The 26,305-nt window shown below is 37.8% G+C and overlaps 1 protein-coding gene across 1 annotated transcript in view; it reads left to right on the forward strand.

The window, feature by feature from the left end:
• Positions 1 to 26,305, forward strand: part of DENND2A (DENN domain containing 2A) — a 104,109-nt gene that overhangs the window by 65,349 nt on the left and 12,455 nt on the right. Inside the window, 8 exon segments of the mRNA XM_074267740.1 lie at positions 36 to 129; positions 829 to 879; positions 2,138 to 2,325; positions 5,820 to 5,929; positions 7,571 to 7,640; positions 9,705 to 9,782; positions 14,260 to 14,400; positions 16,266 to 16,414. Of these exon segments, the coding sequence (XP_074123841.1) occupies positions 36 to 129; positions 829 to 879; positions 2,138 to 2,325; positions 5,820 to 5,929; positions 7,571 to 7,640; positions 9,705 to 9,782; positions 14,260 to 14,400; positions 16,266 to 16,414 (881 nt within the window).

The raw sequence follows: 26,305 nt of genomic DNA on the forward strand, positions 1-26,305 counted from the left end.
GTAAGATTGATTTTTCTTCTTTTGATGTTGGGTAGTTGGTCTTGCGGATCAATGCCATTTATGAGGCCCGCCGAGGGAAGAAGAGGGTGAAAAGGCTATCGCAGTCAACGGAGAGCAATTCAGGAAAAGGTAGAGGCATCCAGCCATGGGAAACCTAAAAATGGATCTTTGGGAGAAGTGGATAGAATTGGGTTTTGACTGGTTTAGCAGTAGAACAGAACAAACAAAGCTCTATTTAAACTGCTATCTCCAGTGCCCCATGTATGACAGTGATCAGTCAGGTGGGAGAGGGATTGGGGTCTCATCTATTGTGTCTAAGGCTTTCTTTTGTCCAGAGCACCCTTGGTTTTACCACTAATCCTATTCTGCCCCCTCTCCCCATTCTGAACTGAGTTCCCTATTCTGTTTGACCCATCATGGCTGTCTACCACCTTGGACAGTAGAAGGCAAAAGCATCATCATATTCAGAGTTCTTAATCCTTTTTGCACCATGGAACTCTAAGGCAACCTGGTAAAGATTAGAAACGGTCTCAAAATCATGTTTTTAAATGCATAAATACAGGATTACAAAAAAATTATTATGCTAAAAAATTTAAAAACTAAAATGAAAACAAGTTTCCCAATCCCAGATATCTCGGTCAGATTTTTGAGATTAATTTTATTATACCAACTAAGACATGATTTGTCAAAAGTGTGCTAAAATGTAGGCTAAAAAAAGGCTCTTCTGAACCAGAAAGCTGGGTTTTGTGTTTCTGTGTAGCATATGAAAATTTCATTTGTTGGGAAAGTTTTCATTTACATTTCTTTGCCTCGTCCCTTTTGGCACAGTGACAGATGAAAACAGTGAATCAGACAGTGACACCGAGGAGAAACTGAAAGGTGAGATGAGAAACGGATGTGGAAGTGGCCTACACTGTATATTGGAAATGTTTAATTGTTCCTGGTTTTAAGGCTAAGGGGGGGAAAGAAGCTTAGCATAGCACAGGAAGGTCTTTTCTATTAAGTAGGGGAGGCCCAGTTCTCAAATGCAAGGTCAAGAATTAAAACTCTAAGAGGTTAAATCTTAGGGTAGAGGAAAAAGGGGAGGAGAAGCACAGGGACATCAGAGGAGGATTTACCATGAACATACTTGAGAAAAGAATCTTGCAATTATTGACCAATGCTGAACATTCCAGAAGACTAAAACTGACTAGAAGCAATTGCTTGACCTTTACACAATTTCCTGTGGTTTTATCAGCTTTTTTTTTTTTTTTTTTTTTTTTTTTGTACTGGTGTAGCCAAAAGAACAAAACCAAAAAACCTGAGAGTAATCCTGAATCTCTGTGACTAGTGATTAATCGCTTCACCAATTTAAATGTTACTTGCCTTATGTGTATTATGAGGAGGTTAGACAAGATCATTTCTAAAATATCTCCCAGCTTTTACAATTGTACTGTACTTTCTTTGAACGGCTCTGAAGCTCAGTGAGAAGCCACAGAGTCCATAGTTTAATGTTACAAGATCAGGTCATGGCATAAGATGCCCTGACCATCCCAAAGTCATCATTTTTGTAGCACTTACCTCCATTTCTGGGACCAGTGTGCCCAGACTGCATTTTTAGAGTCACCAAATCCTGGTTTCAGTTTGGGTTCTGTTTTTCTGCCACCCGTGTTATTTTAGGAAAGTTCCTTGACCCTTGTAGACTTCAGTTTTCTCTTCTGTTAAATATGAATATTGGACTAGATGTCCTCACAAGTCCCTGCTACTCTAACATTCCATGATCCTAAAGTGACCCAAAATTATCTACTGGCCTCCAAAGTGCTATGGATGTATTATAGTTTTCAGTGGGAGATTAGATTTTATTGGGAGGTTAGGAAGCTAGGTGATCAGCATCACCATCTCCACTTAAGAGATGGAATTTGGGCTTTGATGAGCTACTCAGTGTCCATGCTAAGCCACAGCACTAGAATGAAAAAAATTCACAAACTAAATTTCCTCACTCAGATTTCTAAGATTTGGCTACTTAGGGGTTAAAAGACCATGGAAGCAATCAGTACGTTTTTATTGAATGTTACAAGTTGGACTAGACATTACTAAGCATGCTGAAGTGGTATGCAAGGATCCATTTAGCAAAATTAGCCTCTCTTTCTCTCTCCAGCTCACAGCCAGCGCCTGGTCAATGTGAAATCCCGTCTGAAGCAGGCTCCTCGGTATCAGTCTCTGGAGAGGGATCTCATTGAATATCAAGAGAGGCAGCTATTTGAGTATTTTGTGGTGGTGTCCCTACAGAAAAAACAGGCAGGGGCTGCATATGTGCCAGAACTCACCCAGCAATTCCCTCTAAAGGTAAGGACTGAGTGAGGTGTCCATTGAACAGAACTGCCTTTAGTCATGGAGCTTCTAGTTTCTGCTTGCAATCATACCTTGCACTACCAGAAAGACTTGGCAGATATTGAAAAATGTGGAAACCTAAAGAAAACATAATTATTGCTTGAATTTTGCAAATAGGAAGTAAAATAATGATTAGATCCTAATTTAAAAGAAAAGATCTTAATGGAGTATATTGGGTATGAGGCTCCATAGGGCAAGACAGATGGGGAGATGTATGACATCCTTGGGAGAAGAAACAAAAGCATTACTGGACCTTAGGACTCTTTTCATCTTGCTTACCCCTTCTCTCATCTATCCATTCCTTCTCTCTTTCATCCAAATCCTATCATTTTTTGTCCATTTTCTTCTTCCAATTTTTCTCTTAATTATATGATTTCCATATACTATCTGCCTGTCTATGTCTTTTCTTTTTAATCTCCATACATTGTCTTGGATCTTTTTATGTAGTTCAAGATATAAAACAAAGGACACACTAAAATGATTATTAAATGTAGAGTGAATGAATGTATATGCACATATAACAGAGCTCCATTATAGCTTGAGTTATATGGATTCAGGTTTTTTAAATTAAGAATTTAAACCCATAGATTAAAATCATAGTCTCCAGAAAAGAACTACATATTAGAAGTTTTCTGTTATACAGTAGTTAACTGGTAACAGATGTCATTGCTGTTGCCTTAATGCCAATATGATAAAGGGATTCTACTGTATTTGTGGAAGGAAGAAAATGTGCATTTCTTAAGTACCTACTGTTTCAGTGCTAAGTGTTTTACTAGTATTATTTCTTTTCAGCCTCTCAATAGCCTTGGAAGGTAACCTTCCTATAATGATCTCCATTTTATAGTTGAGAAAACTGAGGCAGATTAAATCTAAATCACACAACTAGAAAATATCCAAACCTGATTTGTCTCCCTGACTTTGTGTTTAGGGCTCTTACCCACTACTCCACTTTACTGCCCTATTTGTGATGCATATATTAATAGTTGTTTGTGATAGAATAGAATACAGCACCCAACCCTCTCTCTTTAATGTTCATATTCTTTCATCGTTTAAATTCTAATTAATCACTAAAAGCAAACATCTAAAAATTGATTAAAAATGACAACACATAAAACCAGAATGAAGTTTATTCTTTACTTCTAACACTTAAGAAGAAAAAGAGAGAGACAATTTTTCCATCAAAGACACACACACATACACTAATGAATTTTCCCATGGTGTCAAGGACCCTTAGGGTATAAACTCAGAACGGGTAAAGTAAATCACATGTTTAGTCACAAGTACCTGACTTACTTGGTAAAAGTTCAGAGCACTAAATAATAATTTCTTTTAACACTCTCTCTCTCTCTCTCTCTCTCTCTCTCTCTCTCTCTCTCTCTCTCTCTCTCTCTCTCTCTCTCTCTATATATATATATATATATATATATATATATATATATACATATATATATATAATAATATTCTTTTAACTCCCTCTCTCAGTCTCTCTCTCTTCATCATAGTCTCTCTCTCTCATCTCTCTCTCTGATATATATATATTATATATACATATTATATATTACTATAATATATAGTATATATATATATATAGTACCCTCCACTGGCTGTCCAGGTGCTAGGCTAAGTTTGATATAACATCAAGATAAGATAGGCTTGCCATGTGATACTCCCCTTACATAGCCTAATGGGAGTTAATTATCTTAGAAGGACAAAGTGCTATAGAAGCTCCAGAATGCTATAGGAGTGATCATTACTAATGGAGAGGTTCTCAAAGATAGATTTCCTAGAAGGAACTATCATTAACAGTAGACTATAACCAATGGGAGAAGGAAGGGGAAAATATAATAGGAGTTTAGCTCCAAGGCCATTTTCCAGTTTCTACAAGCTGGATTAAAACTCATTCTGTATTCAATGTTTGGCTTTGTTTTTATCTAATGTGGTACTGTGTTGGTTTGTGGTACTGAAACTCTGGACAGCAGCTGAAGCTGAATATAGAGATCTAGGCGTCATTTACATAGGTATAATAAAGCCATCAGAATTGATGAAGTCATCAAAAGAGACAGGATACACAGGACAGTCTGATGGAGAAGGGGATGTATGGAAATGGACCTTGTCAAGGAGGAGGACCATCTTACTATCAGAGATTGATGGAGAGGAAGAAAGAATGAGAGATGATGTCAAGGGGTTTGAAATGAAGAGAAAGAAGGGGGAATGATCTCAATTAATAAAGCAGGAGGGCAGATCCTCAGGTGAGAGAATGGAGGCAAGAGAAGAGAAGGTTTGGAATAGTTTCTGTGCTGCAGTGAGGGCCCAGATGAAGTTAGAGGATATGATTTTATAGTGTCCCACTTAGGAATTGTATAATTTCTCCCTCTCTGTTCAGCAGCAATTTAAATAGGACCAGAGGAAGAAGACCATGAGTCTGGGGCAAAACAATTTGTAGCCATATCTTTCAAATTCAAGATTTTTTTTTTCCCATTTTGCTCTCCCATGTGTTGGTTCTTTCTGTTTGGTCAAAGGAGTAGGGCAGGGGGTAGAACAGCATAGCTGTGATCATTGAACTGCATTGTCTTAATAGAAATAGTACAGACTATGCTTTTAATTAGGTCTCTGACCTTATTACCTAAGCTGATGATTGGGGCCTCAATTTCTTTATCTATAAATTGAGGAAATGGGGAAAGATAATCTCAAAACTTTCTTTTTAGATTTAAATCCTTTTCCTTTTTAGAGTTATATATATTTTTATTCAATTTTATTTTATTTTCAGTTCTGAATTTTCCCACTTCTATTGAGAAGACAAGAAAAGTAAAAATCCATTTCAAATATTATAACCAAAATATACTCAAACCAAATTTGAATAAATCTTGAGATCTTTCAATTGAAAGAAACAAATATCCTTCTATTTTTTAGTGGGGAGAAAGGATAGGGACATTTCAGAATTTTGGCCATGAGAAAATTTTCATACAATAAAAACTTGTTTTGCTGTTGTTTTCTGTATAAAATATTAGACTTATAAGCTCTTTGAGAACAAGGATCCTATCTTATCCATCACGAAATTTCAGTCAATACTTAGTGTAGTGTCTTGTGAAGAGAAAACACTCAATAAATGTTTGTTACATTGTTAAATGTGTAATTATGTTACCACAAGAAGAATAACACCTAACAACCTGAACCCAACTTCTCATCCAGAATTAGATAAGATAGTGTCAGGTCCCTGGACTGGTGAGGAAGCAATAAGTTAATATATTTTTTCAGACACTTAGGTGGCTCAGTGGACAGAGCGCTGGCTCTGGGAGGGCCAGAGTTCAAATCCAACCTCAGATTTTGACACTAGCTCATCACTAAACGCTACCTTGCAAGAATATATTTTTTTCAGTACTCTGAGAACATTGTGGTATTTTTCCAGATACTGGCCCACTGCTCAACTCTGCTAATTTTTCTCTCTGCAGCTGGATCGATCATTCAAATTCATGAGGGAAGCAGAAGATCAGCTTAAGGCTATTCCCCAATTCTGTTTCCCTGATGCCAAGGATTGGGCGCCTGTGTACCAGTTTACTAGGTATGTGCTGGCATCTCCCCAGGAGGCTAGAACACAAATTAGGAATTCTGATTCTCTGCCTGTAGGAAACGCGGGCCCATTTGCCAAAGGAGACACTTGGGATATATGCCCGTTCGCTCTCTCTATTCCCCTAAGCATTCAATAAATTACAACTTGTATTTTCTCTGATTAGCTCATGCTGTGTCATTTCTCGCTAATGTAATAGAAAAAGCTCTAGTCTGACTCAGCAGGCTTCACATACCGGTCACAGTATTTAATAGTGCTTTTTACCTTAGACCAGTAACATTTTCTCTCTTTCAGCTTCCATTTCCTCACCTTTAAAGTAGGGATAATAACATCATTCTGCCTACCTTGCAGGCCTGTTGTAAAGAAAGTGCTTTGAAAGTACTCTATAAAAACTGAATGATTATAGTTCATCCAAAACCATCACTTTGTCCTGTTATGTTACTTACTGAGCATTTTATTATTAATTATTTGAGTTTCTAAGAAAAACTCATTAAATTATACAGATGAATTTTTAAGTAAGATCTTGTTCACTGAAATTGGCCATGTGGTCTAAGACAGGAGCCTGACCTTTCGTGTCATAGATCCCTTTTCAGTCTGGTGTCTCAGAGTAATATTTTTCATTAGGTAAAAGAAAATATATAGGATTACAAAGGAAAGCTGTTATATTGAAATACAATTATTTTAATAACAAAAAAACAAGCTTGCAGAATCCCATTTGTAAGGGGTTTTCTGCATGAGTGTAGTCAGTCAGGAAAACTCATAAAGTCAAGTGTAAGCAGGCAGGAGCAAGAGGGTAGCTAGTGTGGCATCTGAAGGAGCACAAAACTGTCCTAGGCTCAGCCCCCTTCCTTTATTCCCCATGCACAGCTCCATAACCATGTCTTGTATTTCCTTCCTCTTGCTCCCCTCCTGAGGCATCCTGTTCTCACAGCTCCACAAATGACAACCTACTGGAGTTCTTTCCTCAATATTTGGATCAGAGGTTCTTAACCTAAGAGCCATGAATTTGATTGGTTGGTTTTAAATACACACACACACATACATACCTATATAAGGGGCCCAGCAAGTGATACTTCAGAATAGGTTATGTTAATTATATTATATCACATATAAATTATATTAACATTAAATACTCTACATTGAAGTCTAACTTAATATTTTAAAAATATTTCAAAACTGTCCTTCAATATTCAATGGTTTCTTTGCTAATCCTATATCTTTTATCTTATGCATTTAAAAAAATGATTCTGAAAAGGCCTCCATGGGGTTCAGCAGATCACTAAAGGGACGCATGGTGCACACAAAAGGGTGAAAAACCCTTGATTTAAGTGGTATTAATGAGGACATGCTTTCCTCATCGTTTAGATCATTTTGTTTGGTCAAGGGAGTGGAGCAGAGGATAAAGCAGAAGGAGAAAACCCTAGTTACTGTGTTCTTAGACTCCTTCCCCGGCGAATCCCACTAGTCCAGATTACTCATCCTCAGCCTAGAGTTGGAAAACTGGCAAGAACCCTCGTCACCCCTGTGCTTTCCTACCTGTGTCTCACCATGAGCTGGCTGGCCTCCAGCTGCATGTATGTAGATGGTGATTTTTTCTTTTCTTTAAAATGCATCTTTATTTTCTCAAACAAACAGTGAAACATTCTCGTTTGTCCTGACTGGAGAGGACGGAAGTCGAAGATTCGGGTACTGCCGCAGGCTTCTGGTAACTACTCTTTATCCCTTGGTCCCCAGGACAGCCAGGGCCAGCCCAGGGCTTTGTCTGTCACTTGCTCTGGCCAATGAGAGGGGACAGCATCTTCTTTTTAGTCACTTGAGGGCAACAAAGGAAGCTTGATGCTCTTCCTATACTGATAGTGTCACGGTCCTACTTCAAGGATTATAGAAATATACTCTCCAGGTCCCCCCAGTAAACGCTATTAGTCTAGGAATAGCTGAAAAAATGTTATAAAATGCTATGCTCTGAGGACAGAAAGTCCTTGTCCTCAAAGAGCTCCCCTCCCATGGGAAGTTTCAGCTGCAGTCACACTATTGCAGAGTTCATTTAGACTGTAGCCTGGAAGAGACCTTGACTATAGACATGTGCTATGTACCATTCCTCCATTCAGTGGACAAGTATATCAGGTGTGAGTCTAAGGCAAGACAGCTTTAAAAAATGTTTGAAAGAATTCTCATCTGAATAAAGATTATCCCCATCAAAAAGGGTCACCCTGAGAAACTGTGTACCCTTACTCCAATGTGCTGCCATTATTCAAAACATTCTATGACTCTTTTTGAGATTCCCTTATTTAAAATATAACTGTGACTAATATGGCGTGCATAAACTATCTCAAACTGCCTACCATCTTTGGAAGAGGGGATATAGGGAAGAAAAAAATTGGAATTCAAAATTTTATAAAAATGAGTGCTAAAAATTTTCTCAATTATTATATTATAATCATATATAATTATAAAATATAAATAAAATAAATTAGGAAACACATTCTTGCTGTCAGATTTATAAGCCTTCATCTTAGGGATAATTAGCTTTGTGGTGATTAGAGAACTGGATTCAGAGTTAGAAAGATCTGAGTTCAAATTCCATAGCAGACAACTAATTACTAGCCATATGACTTTATGCTGTGACTCTTATTAACCTTCCAAGAGAATAAGTAGTGGGTAAGAGAGATGGTGGGGCACTTGGTGATGCAGTGGTTAGAGTGTCAGATCTAAAGTCAGAAATACTCATCTTCCTGAGTTCAAATCCAGCCTCCAACACTTACTGTGTAACCTTGACGCAAGTCACTTAATTTGGTTTGTCCCAGTTTGTTCATCTATAAAATTTGCTGGAGAAGGGACTGGCAAATCTCCAGTGTCTTTGTCAAGAAAACTCCAAATGGAGTCATAGAGAGTGGGGCACAACTGAAAATGACTGAACAAAAGAGAGGTGATAAAGGACATTACTCCAGGTTGTTTTGGCCATTAAAAAATTTTCCTTCTCTAAAAAATGAGAATAATAACTTCACCAGCTTCACAGGTTATTATGTATCTAAAATTATATACATAGTACTTTTCAAACTTAAAATGCTATAATAGTGTTTTATATTGATTTCTACTACCATCACTTTTACTCTTCCTCCTCCTCTTACTACTACTACTATTACTATCCTTTGAAAAATTTGAAGGAAATTTCTAAAAAAGTCATTTTTAGTCAAATTTGGTGGATAAAGTGGTTAACCAGCTGCATAATACTTATTAGAGTCAAAGCATGATAAATGTTTACACAGTAATGAGTTTTGTTTTGTTTTATTTTTGGGGGTAGGGGGTAAAAGATAGCTGGTCTGGTTCATAAACTGTCCCAGAAAGAATTCCAAATGAAGAATTAAAAAAATATTTTTGAACAATAGTAACCTTTCTTATTGAAATAAGTGTAGCTTCTTAAAAAGATTATTTTGAAGGGGATAACACACATTTGGATTTATAAATTCTAGTGTTTGTATAAAACAAATCAGTTATTAGTTTGTGGTCTGATCTTTTATAGAGTGTCAAAAAAGCTTGTCTTTTTTATAAAGTGGCCCTTTAGCATAGGGCCATATTTGAAAGACATAACCAGTTTATGTTTGGGTGGAAAGAAGGGTTTATATAATCCTTCTCTTAATTTTCCCAGTTCTAGTATTTTTTTTCTTGGATATAGTAGAATATTGGAATCCATTCTAGGAGAATCATGTTACCTAAAATTGATCTCACTGATAATTTCTCTGAGAAATTTCTATGTGTTTCTTTCCTAAAGCCTGGTGGCAAAGGGAAACGCCTCCCTGAAGTTTACTGCATTGTGAGCCGCCTAGGATGCTTCAACCTCTTTTCAAAGGTAAGAGCTCAAATGATAAAAAGTCAGTGAGAGAGAGAGTTTGCCATAAGTATATGCCATTCTTGGTTAGGAGAAGGGAGAAATTTCATTCTTTTTTTTGAAGATTAAATCCTTTACACATTTTTAATGGCCCAGAGCTACCTAAGACGCTTTTCTTGATCATCTCCCACTTACTATCTGACTTTCAGAACTCGGCTAATCTCATGTTTCTTCACCAGCAAATTCAGATAATAATACTAGGACTCAAGATTTTGAGGATCCAATGGGTCATATGTGTAAAACATAATGTCAGCGAGGGAACTAGAGGGGGAGCAGTTTAATCATTTTATTAACAATAACCAACAGGTTATTTAAAAGGATGGTCATGGGGGCAGCTAGGTGGCTCAGTGGATAGCTCACCAGCCCTAAAGTCAGGAGGACCTGAGTTCAAATGTGGTCTCAGACACATAACACTCCCCTAGCTGTGTGACCCTGGGCAAATCACTTAACTTAGCATTTAAAAAAAAAAAAAAAAAAAAAGGATGGTCATTTGACCATCTTTTTTAAACCAAATACAAATACTTGGAACTTATGAGGAAAGACAATGTTAAAGGAAAAATGCACTTTACAAAAATCAAAGGGGACAATCCCCTTTGATAATATTGGCAAAAATCAGAGAGAGCAGTCCCCTTTGATAGATAGATCTTACAGATAAAACACACAATAAGAAAAAGTAGATATTGCCCTTCCTCTAGAAACATCTGATGGCTTCTTATACTTTTTCTACTTGCAACTCTTTTGTGTCCAAGACATTTTTATGTGACCTTGGGTATACAGGTGTATAAATAAATATACAAACAAAACACTGATAATAAATCAGAATTTTGTGATTCCCACATTCAGTTATGAGACTCCATTTGAGTCACAAACTACAGTTTAAGAAGCTGGGGACTGGAGGGCCGATTCAAGAATGTGGAAGACATGTTTTCAAATTTTCCTACTTATAGCCATGTGACCATGAACAAATCCTCCCTCAATCTTTTTTCCTTTGTAAAATGGAGATAGTGATAGTATCTACTGCAGGTTATTGAGAGGATTAAATGAGATAACATATATAAAATACTTTTTAAAACTTAGTGTTATGGGATTGCCTGTCATCTAGGGGAGGGAGCAGAGGGAGGGAGGGGGAAATTTGGAAAAGTGAATACAGGGGATAAGGTTGCAAAAAAAAAAATTTTACCCATGCATATGTACTGTCAAAAAAAATTTATAATTATAAAATTAATTAAAAAAATAAAACTTAGTGTTAAATAATTGCTCAACATTCTGCTTCATCTTTTTAACCATAAAACTTTACAATATATAAAAGCTTATTGTTGTTATCCTCTCTTACACTTTTCTATTCTGCCTTCACTAATACTGGAAGTAATTAAAGATCAGAATCATGGCGGATGAGCAGGGGTGAGCAGGAGGTAAGAATAGTAGGATAATTCTGGTTAGAGAGGTGACTCTCCCCACCCTGGTCCTTCTCTTTCCTTCTTTGAGCACTGCCTTTTTTTTTTTTTAAATATCCAATATATTCTTCATTATCATGAATATCTTATACTTTATATCTCTTCTCTGGTGAACGGGCCAGAGATGATGAATGGGCTCAAGAAAGAAAGGAGAGGGAAACATTCATTTGCAATGTAGGCCCTGTGCTGAGTGCTTTACAGCTCTTACCTCATCTAATAGAATATAAGAACATGAGATTTTTCATATCGGGTTGATCATGGTTTATTTGGGACATTTCCTATCTCTGACAGGAATGTGTGCCATAATAAAGTAGTTAATGTAAGGTTTAAATTCATTAACCTCAAATCCATCTAAACCTAAAGAAAATTAAGAAGATTTGAATTTATGCTTCACCTTTTGAGACTGATAATGAATGATTATGTCTTTACTACATTACAGATGTAATCTGTGCTCTTGAGCTTGTACTCTCTCCTTAAAATAACATGTACCTATATAAGTAAACTAAAATATATATACAAAGTATTGGTAGTTGGGATGAGAGGAGGACTAGCTGATGGGGTGATCAGGACAGGTGATGGCCCTGGAGTTTTAAAAGGAGCTAGGGATGATACTATAAATATCTTATGATGGGTACTTTCTTTTTATCCATGGCCTCCTTAGAACATAACCCTGATAATGGAATCTCTGGGTCAGTGGATATGGATGTTTTAGTTACTGAATTTGCATAATGTCAAATACTTTCCAAAATAGTTGTACTAATTCACAGCTCCACCAGCGACATACCAGTGGGCCATCTCCTCATCACTGCCTCAACATTGACTGTTCCCATCTTGTGTCGCCTTTGTCAATTTTCAGGGTTTGAAATGAAAGGAAACATCAGAGTTATTTTAATTTCCATTTCTCTTATTATTAGTGATTTGGAGTATTCTTTAATTGCAAATAATTTACAATTCTAGAGCAAGGGATTCTGGGAGCAAAGATAGAGAAAGCATTCCAGATATAGGATCAAGGCCATCAACATAAAAAGTACATAAAGGAAAATAATGTGTAATCAGGCTGGAAGGATGAATTAGAACCACATTGGAAAGGACTTCATCTTTTATCCTAGAAGTACTAGAGTGGGGCTCTGAGCAGGCCGTTGACATAGTCAGAAGTGGCAGCTAGGAGGATGGAGCATGGACGGGAGAGAGAGAGGCTTGAAGCAGGGAGACCAGTTAAGCTCCTTCAGTGATTCAGGTGAGAGGCAAGGAGGGCCAGTGATTCTGTGAGGGGGAAGCAGGTCACAGGTGAGAGAACTATTATGTAGGTAGAACTGATTGGCTGCCAAGCACCTGGATGGACATGAGGATGAAGGAGATAGAAAGAGGGGAAGGAGGATACATGTTTCTTAATATTCTAATGCTTGTAACTTAGCACCAGTAACAGAAACTTGTTCCATTTTGCTCATCTCATTGGATGTCCTTTCTTTCACATGGATTTGTTTGCAAATGAAAACAATGCTACTAGTCAGAAAGTTTCTGTTTGTTCCAGGCTTGGTCATTAAAACTGAGAGAGCTGGTTTAGGAAGTAGAGTCAGATTTCAATTACGGCCTGTAATTCATACATGGGCCTATTCTTCAACATCGCTCTTAGAGGGAGGAGGAATCATACTGTATCATCTTGGGAAATGCCCATTTTACAGCTTGCAGAAGTTTAAGACTAATTCAATAATTTTCTAAAGGCTGATAGAGTAAAGTCCATGGCCAACATCCAGAGACAATTTCAAGAATGATCATAACAAGAGGAGTACCAGTTAAGTGATGCAATTTGTACCTTTCTGGTTCAACACTTCAAATGATTTAAACATTTTAAATGATTTTTAGAAATTAGTATTAATTTACCACAACTCATTTTGAACAGTGAAAAAATTAATTCAATTAGATATTTACGTATTGAATATATAATTACGTAGCCAATATTTATACAAAAGATTTATGTATTCTATGTTCTTTTTGTATATTCTGTATGAGATATACATATATATATATATTAAAATAAGGAATACAGATTACATGTTCCATAGTGTGTGTATGTTTATATGCATAGGTATATATGTTTATATGTAACATATATATTCTATGTTCTACATGATACACAGAATATATTCTATAATCTAGAATACATACATGTATGCATATATATATTCTAGCTATAGATATATACTTAGTATGTCATCATATGTATATATACTATATAGACTAAATCTATAGTACATATATATTTATACAGTATGTATTACATATACTATATATCATAAATATGAAATATATACATAGTATATATTCTATTTTGTATAATATGATATACATACTATGCAACATGTAGTCATATTATCTCTTTTCTTAATGATATATAAAACATGAAATATTCTGTGTATTCTATATGTATATTCTGTGTATTGTATAGAACATAAAGTATTTATACTGATAAGCTCAGGGATTTGTGCTATTCTAAGTTGCAGTTTAGAGATGAAAGTTGGAGTTTTAGTAAGTCCTTAATAAATATGTGCTGAGAATGAAATTAAATTGAATGGAAGCTCTTAGGACATCAAGTAGATCACAGAAGTGTTTGATTTGGCTTGATGAGGGTTATGCAGTGGAACTCATGACTAATCTGTGTCATAACTACTTGATCAAGATAGGTTGTGGTGGGTACGTTTGCAAAGCTGCAATTAGAATTCTTGTAACTAGAGCAAATTCAGTTGATGGAAAAGGGAGAAGAATAAAGTCCACCTCACCCCTCCCAGTCAATCGGACACAGGCATTGTCAGCCAGCCTTAGAGAGTCCAGTCTGAAAGCTGGTGGTGGGCCAAAGTGTTTAGGGTCCTCAGGGCAGAGATTGGCTGAGGATGAGCTAGTCACCCTAGCCCAGTTATGGCTCTGCCTCCTAGCATTTCTGTCTTCTACCCTGCCTAACAGTTGTACTTGACTTTTCTTCCTTGCAGATCTTGGATGAGGTAGAAAAACGCCGGGGCATCTCACCTGCCCTGGTGCAGCCGCTCATGAGGAGTGTCATGGAAGCTCCTTTCCCAGCTCTGGGCAAAACCATCACTGTCAAGAACTTCTTGCCGGGTTCTGGGACTGAAGTGAGTGATGGCACTTTTCTTGTTCTTGGAGAGAGAAGAGGCCCCAGCCACCAAAAACAGGCCGTGGGCAGCAAAATTCTAGTCTTTCCCTCGTTTGGATTCCCAAGAGCAGGGCAAGGCACTCTCACTGGTCAGTCAATCTGTTAATAAATATTTATTAAGCACCTACTATGTGCCAGGCATTGTGCTAAGTGCTGGGAATACAAAAAGAGTCAAAAGACAGAACCTGCCCTCAAAGAGTACTGGAATCAAGGTTGGGGTTTGGTAAAGTGAATGTCAAAAATTATACATGCATATATTTTGAAAATAAAAATCTTTAATTAAAAAAGAAAGACAGGTGGAGTAAGGCTTCCCGGGGAAGGTAGGATTTTAGATGGAGTTAAAGGAAACTAGAGAAGTCTGTAGTTGGAGCTTAAGAAAAGAGTATGCTCCGGGCATAAGGACAGCCAAAAAAATGCCAGGAGCCCAGATTTAAGACCATTTAAAATGGTCTTGTTAACTGCATATATTTAACCTATATTGGATTACTTGCTGTCTAGGAGACTGTGGTGGGGAAAAGAGAGAGAGAAAAATTTGGAACACAAGGTTTTGCAAGCGTGAATGTTGAAAACTATCTTTGCATGAATTTTTAAAAATGAAAAGCCATTATTATAACATATATATAGGTCTTATTTATGGAAATAAAAAGCTATTTTATATATGTGTATTATATATGTGTGTGTGTGTGATGTGTGTATATATACATATATGTGACCATTATATATGTGTGTGTGTATGTATGTATGTATATATATACATACATACATACACACACACACACACACACACACACACACACACACACACACACACACACATACACATACATAATGGTCTTGTTTGTGGAATGTCCAGGAGGCCAGTGAAGGATCAAAGGATCATCCCTGTCAGAGAATTAAGTATAAGGAGAACGAAAAAGTAGAAAGGGCTTTGAATGCCAGCATATTTTATGTTTGACCGTGGAGGGGATAGGGAGCCACTGGAGTTTTTAGTGGGAGGATGGGTGACATGGTCAGACCAGCATTTTAAGAAAATCACATTAGTGGCTAAACAGAAGATGGACTGGAATGGGGAGAGACTTGAGGTGGGCAGACTCCCCAGCAAAGCCCGTGATGGGGAGGGTCTGCACCAGAATGGTGGAAGTATCAGAGAGAGAAGGGGCTCATTCAAGGGATGTGGGTGAGGGGAAATCTACAGGCTTTGGGAGCAGATTGGCTGGGGGGGGTAGGGTGAGATAAAGTAGGAACCCATGATGACAACCTGGTTTCAAGCCTTCGGGACTGGGAAATTACTATGTGCCAGGCCCTGGGCATATAAAGAAAAAGGGGGGGGAAAGCAGAAATAGAGTGAGAATCTGGCCCATCCTGTCTAGAACCATGTAAAACCTTGGGAGGGAGGGTTTTGGAAGAACATGGCCATTTTTCTGCCAAGGTCATTTTTGGGGGGGGCCCAAATCTCAGCAGATTTTGGTTCTTTATTTAAGCTAATGTTCTGATATCATCTGTAGCCGTGGGCAATGAAAATAGGAGGAATTTCAGATTCTGAGACTGATTAAGCTGGATAGATAGGGCCTTAGAGGTGAGCCAGCAAAGCCCCCTTTGTACGGAGACTGACCCAAAGGCTGACCAGCCAGGAGTGACCTCAGTGTACACTCTATCCCACTACCTCATTCTTTCTCTTCGATGCTCTTCCCTCTCCGACGCCTCATGGCATGTGAATCTAATAGACTCGGCTCTGCTGTTAACAAGCCAGACCAAGCTGGGTAAGTCACGCTTCCCCCTCTGCCCAGTCCTGTGCTCTCACCGCTGGACTCCTTCCTCTGGCAGGTGATTGAGCTGTGCCGGCCCCTCGATTCCAGGCTCGAGCACGTCGATTTTGAGTCTCTCTTCTCATCCCTCAGCGTCAGGCACCTGGTCTGTGTCTTTGCCTCCCTGCTGCTGGAGAGGAGGGTCATCTTCATTGCAGATAAGCTCAGGTACACTCCTCACCTTTTTATTGTTGTGTTCTACTTTGTGCAGTGATAATCACTCATATAATACCGTAAGGTTTACAAAGCACTTCCCCAATCGCAGCCTTGACAAGTGAATATTGTCTGACTGCTGTCCAACCAAGTGCTCCAGCTCCTCCCTCCCCTCAAGAAAAATAATAAGTGCCTAAAAACAAAATAGCCACCCTCAATCCCATTTAATTTATTCCCTAATTTTCATATTTAGGAGTGAGGCAAGAACAGAGGGAAAAGAAAGGAAAAAGAAAATAATTATATTAAATAAAGGGGGGCAGCTAGGTGGTGCAGTGGATAGAGCACCAGCCCTGAAGTCAGGAGGACCTGAGTCCAAATCTGGTCTCAGACACTTAACACTGCCTAGCTGTGTGACCCTGGGCAAGTCACTTAACCCCAGCCTCAGAGGAAGAAAAAGAAAAAGAAAAGAAAATATTAAATAAAGGGTCAAGCACTGGAATTAAGAGATTTAAAGTCTTTCTATAAAAAGTGGAACTTTAGTTGGGACTAGAAGGAATCTAGGAAAATCAGCAAGACTATTTCTACTCTCAAGGAGCTTATATTCTTTTTTTTTCTTATATTTTTTCCCAATTACTTATAAAGTTAGTTTTCAGCATTTATTATTTTGTTATCATAGCTTTTTTATTTACAAGATATAGGCATGGGTAATTTTTCAGCACTGACAATCGTAAAACCTTTTGTTTTAATTTTTCCCCTTCTTCCCCCCATCACCTCCCCCAGATGGCAGGTAGACCACTACATGTTAAATAGGTTAAAGTATATGTTCAATACAATATATGTATACATATCCATACAGTTATTTTGTTCAGCATTTATTTTGATAAGATTTTGAATTCCAAATTTTTTTTTCTCTCTCCCCTTTCCCGTCTCTTAAGACAGCAAACCATCTGATGTAGGTTATACATGTACAATCATGTTAAACATATTTCCATATTAATCATATTATAAAATAAAAGCAAAAGCAAAAAATCATGAGGAAAAAAAAGCAAAAAAAAAAAAGAGTGAAAATATTATGGTTTGATCTGCATTCATATTCCCTAGCCCTTTCTGTGATGTGGGCAGCATTTTCCATCACGAATCTTTGAGAATTGTCTTAGATCATTGTATTGCTGAGAAGAGCTAAATCTAAGGGAAAATTCTAATAGAAAAAAGTCAACAGATGAAAGAAAACTAGAACATTGGAGAGGAGAAGAAGGGAAAGGAAACTGGTGAAAAAGTAGAAAAATAAAGTCTGGAGAGTGAGCTGGGCTGGAAGAACTGGAAGAAGCAAAGTAATTGGCTAAAGCCAGAAGTAGGAGTTGAATTAAGAGAGAACATGTTCAATATTCAAACTAACAAATAAAAACTCGAGACTGTGCTTTAACATGACTAATGTTGAATGAAGGAGGAAAGTAGTAGATAGCATAGTGGCTAGAATTCTGGACCTGTGGTCAGAAAAATCTGAATTCAAATCCTGCTTCATACAGTAGCTATGTGACTCTGGACAAATTTAACTTGTCTCTGTCTCAACATCCTCCCCTGTAAAATAAGGGATTTGAACTTAATGGACTTAAGTCCCTTCCAGCAATAAAGTGCCTGATACTATGATTTACTATTTCTTAAATCAGAGAACTCCAGCAAGAGTCTCTGACTTAATATACAAATTCTTGAACTTGCTAAGATTTAAGTTGACCTTACCAGGTTTAAACCCAAATCTTCCTGACTCCTAATCAGTTTACTTCTGAACAACACTAAAATTGTTCCTTTCTGATGGAGATTCATAACCTTTTTGGGGTCATGGAACTCTTGGCTACCTGGTGATGTCTAAAGACCCCTTCATAGTGTTCAATCAATCATGTCTGCACAGGACATGAGAGACAAGATATGATCATATGGAAAATTTGTCAGGATCATTTTGTGGAGAGAGATAGAAAGTCAAAATTTGCAGTTATCCTTCTTCCTATGGTAGGTCTGGTTACCTTAGTATTGACTCTCCCCCCCCCCCCTTAACAATGTTGACAATTTACTCTATTTTGTCATATCCTAGCTTGGATTTTTAAATTATTTATCTTCTTGGCTATTTGTTACATTCTTATTGATTATTTTTTAAGCTGCCTTTGGCAAATTAAAGAAAGAAGCCTGAAGTTGGAGCCTGGTAGCTGGGCGGCTCCCCAGTTCTCTGGGCACTGGGGAATTCAGACAAGAGAGATGAGAATCGACACTTCAGTGACCAAGATCTGATTCCACAGCAGTATAGTAGTACCCTCTGTTTTTTGTGGGTTTTAAAAATTCCTGCTTCCTCCCAACTTCCCTATGTTGGTGATTTTTATTCAAGCAGTTCCACAGCCTTGGATTTAGAGGGGATAGAGTCACAAGGCTTCAGAAACCAAGGCAGGATGTAGAAGTTAACCCAGATAAATCTAGTTATTGATCTCCTGGCAGGTAGAAGTAGAGGTGTCCATTATGGGATTGTACAGAGAGGCATTGTACTAGAGTGGAAAAACACTATAGTTGAAAAAACTTAGATATGGACTCAAAAAGCCAGCTAGGTGGCCCAGAATATAAAGTGCCAGTCTAGAATCTTAATCTTGTTTCAATATATGACCATGAACAAGTGTCTTTGGACCTTAGTTTCTTTGGCTTATACTGGGACCAGCCTAGGAAAGATGAACAGGTTCAGGAAGGTAAGGAAGGAGAGAGAGGGTGAGTGAGGAGAGACAGAAGAGAACTACCATTCCCCGAGGGATGCTAGCCACACAGCATATTGTCCATAAGGACACAACATGGTATGATAGAGCCCTAAATTTGGAACCAGATCAGGGTTCAAATCCAGCTCTGCCATTACCTGTGTGGTCTTAGCAAATCTCAACTTCTCTCTGTGTTTCCTCATCTATAAACTGAAAAGATTGGACTCTATTTCACTAATTTAGTGGAACCGGCTGATCTAGTTCTAGTAGATTTAGTAGCTCTAAATCCCATGAACTTTCTGAGATCTGAGAAGAGAATCAGGCGCCCTGGTTCTCATATTGTCAAATTATCATATACCTAGTGCCATTTTTCCCTTCACAGAAGGAGAGAGGTTCCTGGGGAGTAGTGAAAAATCAATTATTTAGAAGTTTGTTGGCATATCATTATGAATAATGATTAACTTTCTTAATTACTGAGAGCTGCTTGGAAATTCAATACAAAGCATTAGATGGGGAGATATGTTCTTCCAGGTCTTAACTTTTAGCAAACAACAATAGCACTTGTTCAAGGTCATGTGAAAGTCAGTAATACAGTAAGCAAATGAGGACCAAAATTCAGGTTTTCTTTATTCCCAGTCCAGAGAATGTTTGAATAAAACTGACATTCTTAATCTTTTTTGAGTTGTTGATCCCTTGAACAGCTGGGTGAAGTCCATGGAATACTTTACAGATTAATGTTTTTAAATGCCTAAAATAAAAAACATAAGATTACAAAGGATATAATTTTTCCCATCCAAGTATCTATCCACAATTCATGGATCCCCAAGTTAAGAATCGCTGTTTAAAGACAAAAACTTAGGTACAACCACTTGTTTCTATGGCCAAGGGCTAATTGTTTAAGGGAGAAAGCTTCCATCCCACTTGAGTTGTGAAATGGAAGGCTTATGAAGAGCATGCATACTTTTAGTCACTAATGACTGTGATCTAACAGGGGCTCCAAGTTCAACAAGGACAACAATAAAAAAAAATTGAAAAATAGAAACTATGGGTATTGATAGAAGGCTAAGCAGAGTCTCTCTGTGAATTGGCTAATTGTTCTTGCCTCATGACAAACATTAGTCCACCTAGGTTTACTAGCCATAACATAAACATCTATAGTCTTATTTTCATGGTCCCTACTACTGAATTATTAACCCATTGCAAGAGGAAATACCAGAGAATCACACCACATACTGTGTAAGGGAGGGGAGTGTTTTTGAGTTGAGCCAAAAAAACAGATGTAACAAGTATACAGTGCCTGCTTGATTCCGTTTCATCTTTAGAATGGACATTGAGTGTTTCTTAAGGTCCTGTCAAGCCAAAATTTGGTGGATAGAAAGGAAAGAATGTTGGGGGCGGGGGTGATGGAACCTACTGTTGTCAAAGCAACCCAAGTAAATATTCCCACAATACTTCCATTCCCATTCTCCCTGCTGATAAATCAAAAGTAAAAAAGTTTATTCTCTCCCTCCACATCCTTGTGCCATCCCCCTTTCCAAAGCTTTGGTCAAACTGCAACAGAAGCCAAATCTACATCTAGGAAAGGAAACAAACACATCTTTTTATAGTTAATCTAAAAGGAGAATGTGATTCAGGATAAAGAAATTATTTTCCTTTTATCTTTTTAGGTAGTCTCCTTGTCCCTTCTGGGGAGGCTACCACCCTCTGCAACATTAGAAAGCATTTATTAACGCTAAATTTGGACCACTGGCTAGTGTACCGATTAGGTAGTCAATCTTGATAATTACTGTAATTTTGTTTTATCCATAACATATGTTTACATGGCATATTTGTGTAACTCCATCATTAGCAAGTAAATAAATCCCTCTGCATGGGCATAAATATGTTTTTGTGTTCCATTAGCTTATTATCAATGATTTTCTCCTTGAACTTATAAATCCTTCAACTTTAGCTACCATATCCTTCTTAGAATTTATAATTCTTCATCATGTTTGCAAGGTACACCCTCTCTAGGCAGATTAATTTATTGGAGGCACCATAACTGTAATTTTAGGAGCTTCTATGCTTTGGATTTTAGAATACAATTTTGACAATTTACATTTTCCCAAATACACATGATTCAACAACTCAGAGATTATAATACATTATCTAGACAAGTATACATTTACTTTTATATAAGTTTATTATATTAAATTAAATTTTATTATAGTCATTTAAGTGAGTAAAGCAATGTATAAATACAAGGTATACTAGAGAGAAGCAGGAGTGATGACCTTACTCTGATTCATGTCCATTTTTAGGTTCATAGGATTTAGAACTGAAAGAGACTTCATAAGTCTAGTTCAACTGAAGTGTTGAATTGTTTTTTTAAGGTAACATATCATTTGAAGCAAGATTTAAAGAAATATTTCATGTACATACAGGCTGATGCCTTTTCACCCTGACCTTTATTTTTTAGCCACTGCTATTTAACAACTTTTTTTTTTTCCAGGTTACATTCCTTCCCTCATTATGTTCAATTTCCCTATTTTGAAGGTTATGGATCAGCTGTATAATGAAAACTTGCTCTTCCCAATCTTGCTAACCTGCTTAATGTGTTCCAGAGCTTCCCTTAGATACTTTTGTTTAATGATGTAGTGGAGAAATCACCCAACAGGATCAGAAGATCTGACTTTTAGTCTTGGTACCACCACTTACTAGCCAAATGGCACTAGACAAATTACATACTTTCCAAGCTTCATTAACTTTATTTGTAAAATGGGAATAATAACATTTTGACTTTTTTACTTCCGAAGTTTTTATAAGTGATGAACTTGGCAAATTGGAAAGCAATATGTAAATAAATATAAAATTATTATAATTATCATAAAAATGAGCACTTGGCCAGTGAGTCATAAAAACAACTTTCTGTAGCATCTCTTCATTCTTTTCCTGTTCTAAAAAGAAAACTCCTGCTGTCCACACTGGCTTCTCTTATATACACTCTGTTAGAACTAGAATAGACCTTCAAGAGACTTGCTTCAATCCTGTCATTTATAAATGAGGAAATGGCAACCTCAACAGGTAAAGTAATTTATCCATAGTTATACAGTTGGTTGGAGTCAGAGCCAGGTTTGAACAATAAGTCTAATAATACCTTTTCTATTACCACATTGTCTTTCCTCATGATTCAGAACTGTCATAAAGAAAACATGATAGCCACATACATACCACCCTTCCACATACACACACACATACACAAAGTCTAATTGTTGATTTGACATTCATACCCTGTTAGCTATTTTTATCACGCTTTACCAACAGAGTGGAGTATCATTTTACTGAATTCTGAAGAGATCCAATTAAATGACCTTAGCAATTATTGTGATTTTTACAACAGACAAAAACATACTGGTGTATTCAATCTGGCAAACATATATGGAGCACCTCATATATACAACAGACTGGGTGAGGTATAAGGATATGAAAGTGAAGACTGATAGACTTTATCACAAGGAGTTTCTTTCCCAGTGGATCTCCAAAATTTCTCTACAACCAAAATTTTTATCAGAGATTCATAAAAATCACAAAATCTCCTGGTCATCTAACCCAACATGTACCTGTTTGAGAATTCTCCAAAAGTAGTATTCAGATCCCACTGGAGCACTTTAGTGATCAATGGAATAACTGCCTGACAAGATTTCTCCTTCCACTATGAACAACTCTGGTTGTTAGGGAAGTTTCCTTCTATCACACTAAAATCTATCTCTCTGCAACTGCCACCTAGTTCTTCTGCTCTTGGAGTCCAAGGAGAAACAATATATATTTTTTTATTATTTTAATAGTTTTTATTTACCAGATATTTACATGGGTAATTTTACAACATTGACAATTGTCAAACCTTTTGTTCCAATTTTTCCCCTCCTCCCCCCCCCAAGATGGCAGGTTGACCAATACATGAAACAATCTTTTATATGACAGTCCTTCCAATATTCAAAAATAGTCTTTTTTTTTTCTTCTTCTCCAAAATAAACATTTTCAATTCCTTCAACTAATTCTTGCATGGGTATGATTTCTTTTCTTCTTACCATCCAGGTCACATTCTTCATGAAAAGTGACATAGTACAGTGAAAAGAAAAATAGCCATGGAGTGAGAGGATCTGGGTTCAAATCCCAGAGGTCCTGAATTCAAATCCCGTCTCCACTATTTACTCCTTGTATAAATTTGAGCAAAGGACTTAATTTCTCTGCACCTCCGTTTCCTCATCGACATAATAAAAAGCTTGGAGTAGATGATCTCTAAGGTGACTTCCAGCTCTAAGTCTATAATCTGGACATGGTTCATTTTATTGATATCCTCCCTGTAAATGTAGAGCCCAAAATCGAACACTCCAGATGTGGTTTGGCTTGTCTTATTTACAGACAAATTAGGAGCAGGTTTGGGGTAGTGGTTCCTAGTTGGGGGGCAGGGAATGGATTAATGGGGACATTCCACAATCCTAAAGGAGGAGGCCATCCCCAGCTAGAGTCGGAGGCTCTGGATCAGTGTCTCACCCTGCAGAACTCCCCATCCACCCGATGCCCAAATTATTTTTGCAAATCTTCTTTTGCTTTTCTGTCAACCAATGGCCATTTTGCATCCTTCCCCTATGCAGACTACTCTTTCCTCCCCCCTTCTACAAGCCGAACACAGCTGCCAGAACTGGTGATTGTCCCACCACCCCCACCTTAATTAGAGCCAGCTGTGAGTACACTCCCAGCTCCTGCAGAGATCCTGGCTCCCCATCCCCCTGACTTCCTTCCAATCTTGTAAACTGAGAGGAGACTAGGTAGAGCCTACCTTGGGGAGGTGAGTAGTGGAGGAGAGGGGACATCCTCCTCCACCTTCCAAATTGTCACCCACCTTTGTGCATCCTGAGACGTGTCATCCTTCCTAGACACGGGGCTCCTCCCCTCCAGCTGGGCTCCCCTGGCCCTCAGAAGTCAGGGAAGGAATTCTCATCAGAAGGGGGGGTAGGGGGGCAGCCCAAGAAATGCATATACTGCCATCCAAACTGCTTTCTTTCCTCTTCTATCACCTCTTATTTTCAGGAAAACCTCTCTGGAACCCACAGAAGCATCCTTTTATCTTCCTGTTCATGCACATTTGGATTCTGATAGCACTGAAAAGGAAAAAAGATGTGGGACATCACCGGTTGCCATAACCCATAGAAAAGGACTGGCATTCTCCTGCCCCCCTTGCTCTTGCTAAACCTTGGGCTCCTGGTTCTGCTGCTGGCCCACAGGGCTTCAGTCTTGTTCCACATGTGGACCTGCTGTCTTGTTGCTCTCTAGGCTTTTCTGTGCGGTCCTCTGATACTCTCTTGCAGACCTTCAGTGATTATAATTTAAATGTAAAGCAAATATAGAAATCCATGTCCTATTGCAACAGGTTGCCTCTTCTTGCCCTTACTATTTTTTTTCTCTCCTTGAAAGTCAGCTTCCTCGTAAAGTTTGGGATGTGGAGACCTGGTTCTTAATTTAACCAGAAGCAGGACACTTATTTCTTGGTCTTCCAGTGGGGCTGAATACTACTTTTTGTTATTTGGAGGATTCTCAAACAAGTATATACTGGGCTAGCTGACCTTTGAAATCCCTCCTACCTGGGAGTTTAAAACAAAAGAGTTTAAGCTCATTGGTATTAATTGGTTAAATGAAACTGGAACAGACACAATAGTCTGAGGTTATGAGTTGATTGATAGCACTAAAAAAATTCCCACTGACCCTCAGGGGTACCTCTTGAACCTCAAAGGGGATATACACAGATCACCAGTCCACTGGGGACCTGACGTCATTTCAAGTGGGAGTTAAGATGAAGGCCTAAGGTTTTTTTAAAGGCTACATATGAAATAAATATATGTAACTTTTTAAAATAAAGGGATTGAAAGGATGCTTTCTAAGGGAGATATCCCAGGGATTCTATAATTTTATATTCCATGACTTTTCCACTATAGAAGCTGGGCCTCTATTGAGGAAAGGATGAGGGGGTGACTTATGTGACCAAAAGTACAAAGATTTGGGAAAAAGTATCTTAAACCTCTGTTTATTTCTTTCCCTAAATATCTGTGAGAGAAAGAATATTATCTTCTGGGGAATGACATTTTTTAGGGAAAATTTTGTGTAAAAGTCACTTCATTTTTACCAGCCCTGAAGTCAAGAAGTCCTGAGTTCAAATATAGCCTCAGACACTTAACACTAACTAGCTATGTGACCTTGGGCAAGTCACTTAGAACCTGAATTGCCTTGCCTCCCTCCAAGTCATCTCAATTCTAAACCATTTGTCTTCTCTTACTTGTTTTCATTTTGACTACGGTAATAGCCTGCTAACTGTTCTTTCTGCCCCAAGTCTATTTTCTGTCAGCTACAGCTCCCACACCTGAATAATCTTCCTAATACATTGAGGGTTTTTTTTCCATATCATTTCTCTGCTCTGTAGCCATTGGTGGCTCCCACTTGCCTACTGAATAAAATATAAATTCAATGTTCAACATCTTCCATGACTGGTTCTCCTTGTCTTTACATCTCTTCTCATAAATTCCACTTCATATTCCTGTCAAAATGGATTACTTATTCATCTCACTTTCATTGCATTTTCTTTTATGTCTCTGCATTTCCTTGAGCCCTCCTGCAGACTGACTATAGATTCCTCCATTCCTAAATATCTCTCTTTTGATGTTCCTCCCTGCCTTCTGTCCAGGCTCAACTCAGAGGACATCTCCTCTGCCTAAGATTTCTCTCACTCCTCCCAAATGAAAGTAAGCTTTCCTTCTCCAACTTACTCATGCTTTTTCCAAATCTTTCTTCTGCCTTTGTGTAATTCTCATTTATCTGTGCACTCTACTCCCCACATTAGATACTAAGTTCTTTGAGCACTTACTTGTAAATTTTTCATGCCTGTATTTCCAGAACTAATTACAGTCACTTGCACAGAGTAAGCAATTAATAGCTATGTGTTGAATTTGATGTTTGTTGGTTGAATCTCCCTTCACGGAAGGTTTGACTTAACTATGCTGTGTTCTCCTATCTCCGTAAAGAGCAGGTATTCAGAGAACAACTTGAGTACATCTCCTGGAGGATGGTCTTCAAGAGCAACAAGATACTAATTGGTATTATTAGGTCTGGTGTCCTTTCTCATCTCTGAAGTGATTATTCAGTAGGAAAG

This window comes from Sminthopsis crassicaudata, chromosome 5 (genome assembly GCF_048593235.1).
Source record: "Sminthopsis crassicaudata isolate SCR6 chromosome 5, ASM4859323v1, whole genome shotgun sequence".
Lineage (NCBI taxonomy): Eukaryota > Metazoa > Chordata > Mammalia > Dasyuromorphia > Dasyuridae > Sminthopsis > Sminthopsis crassicaudata.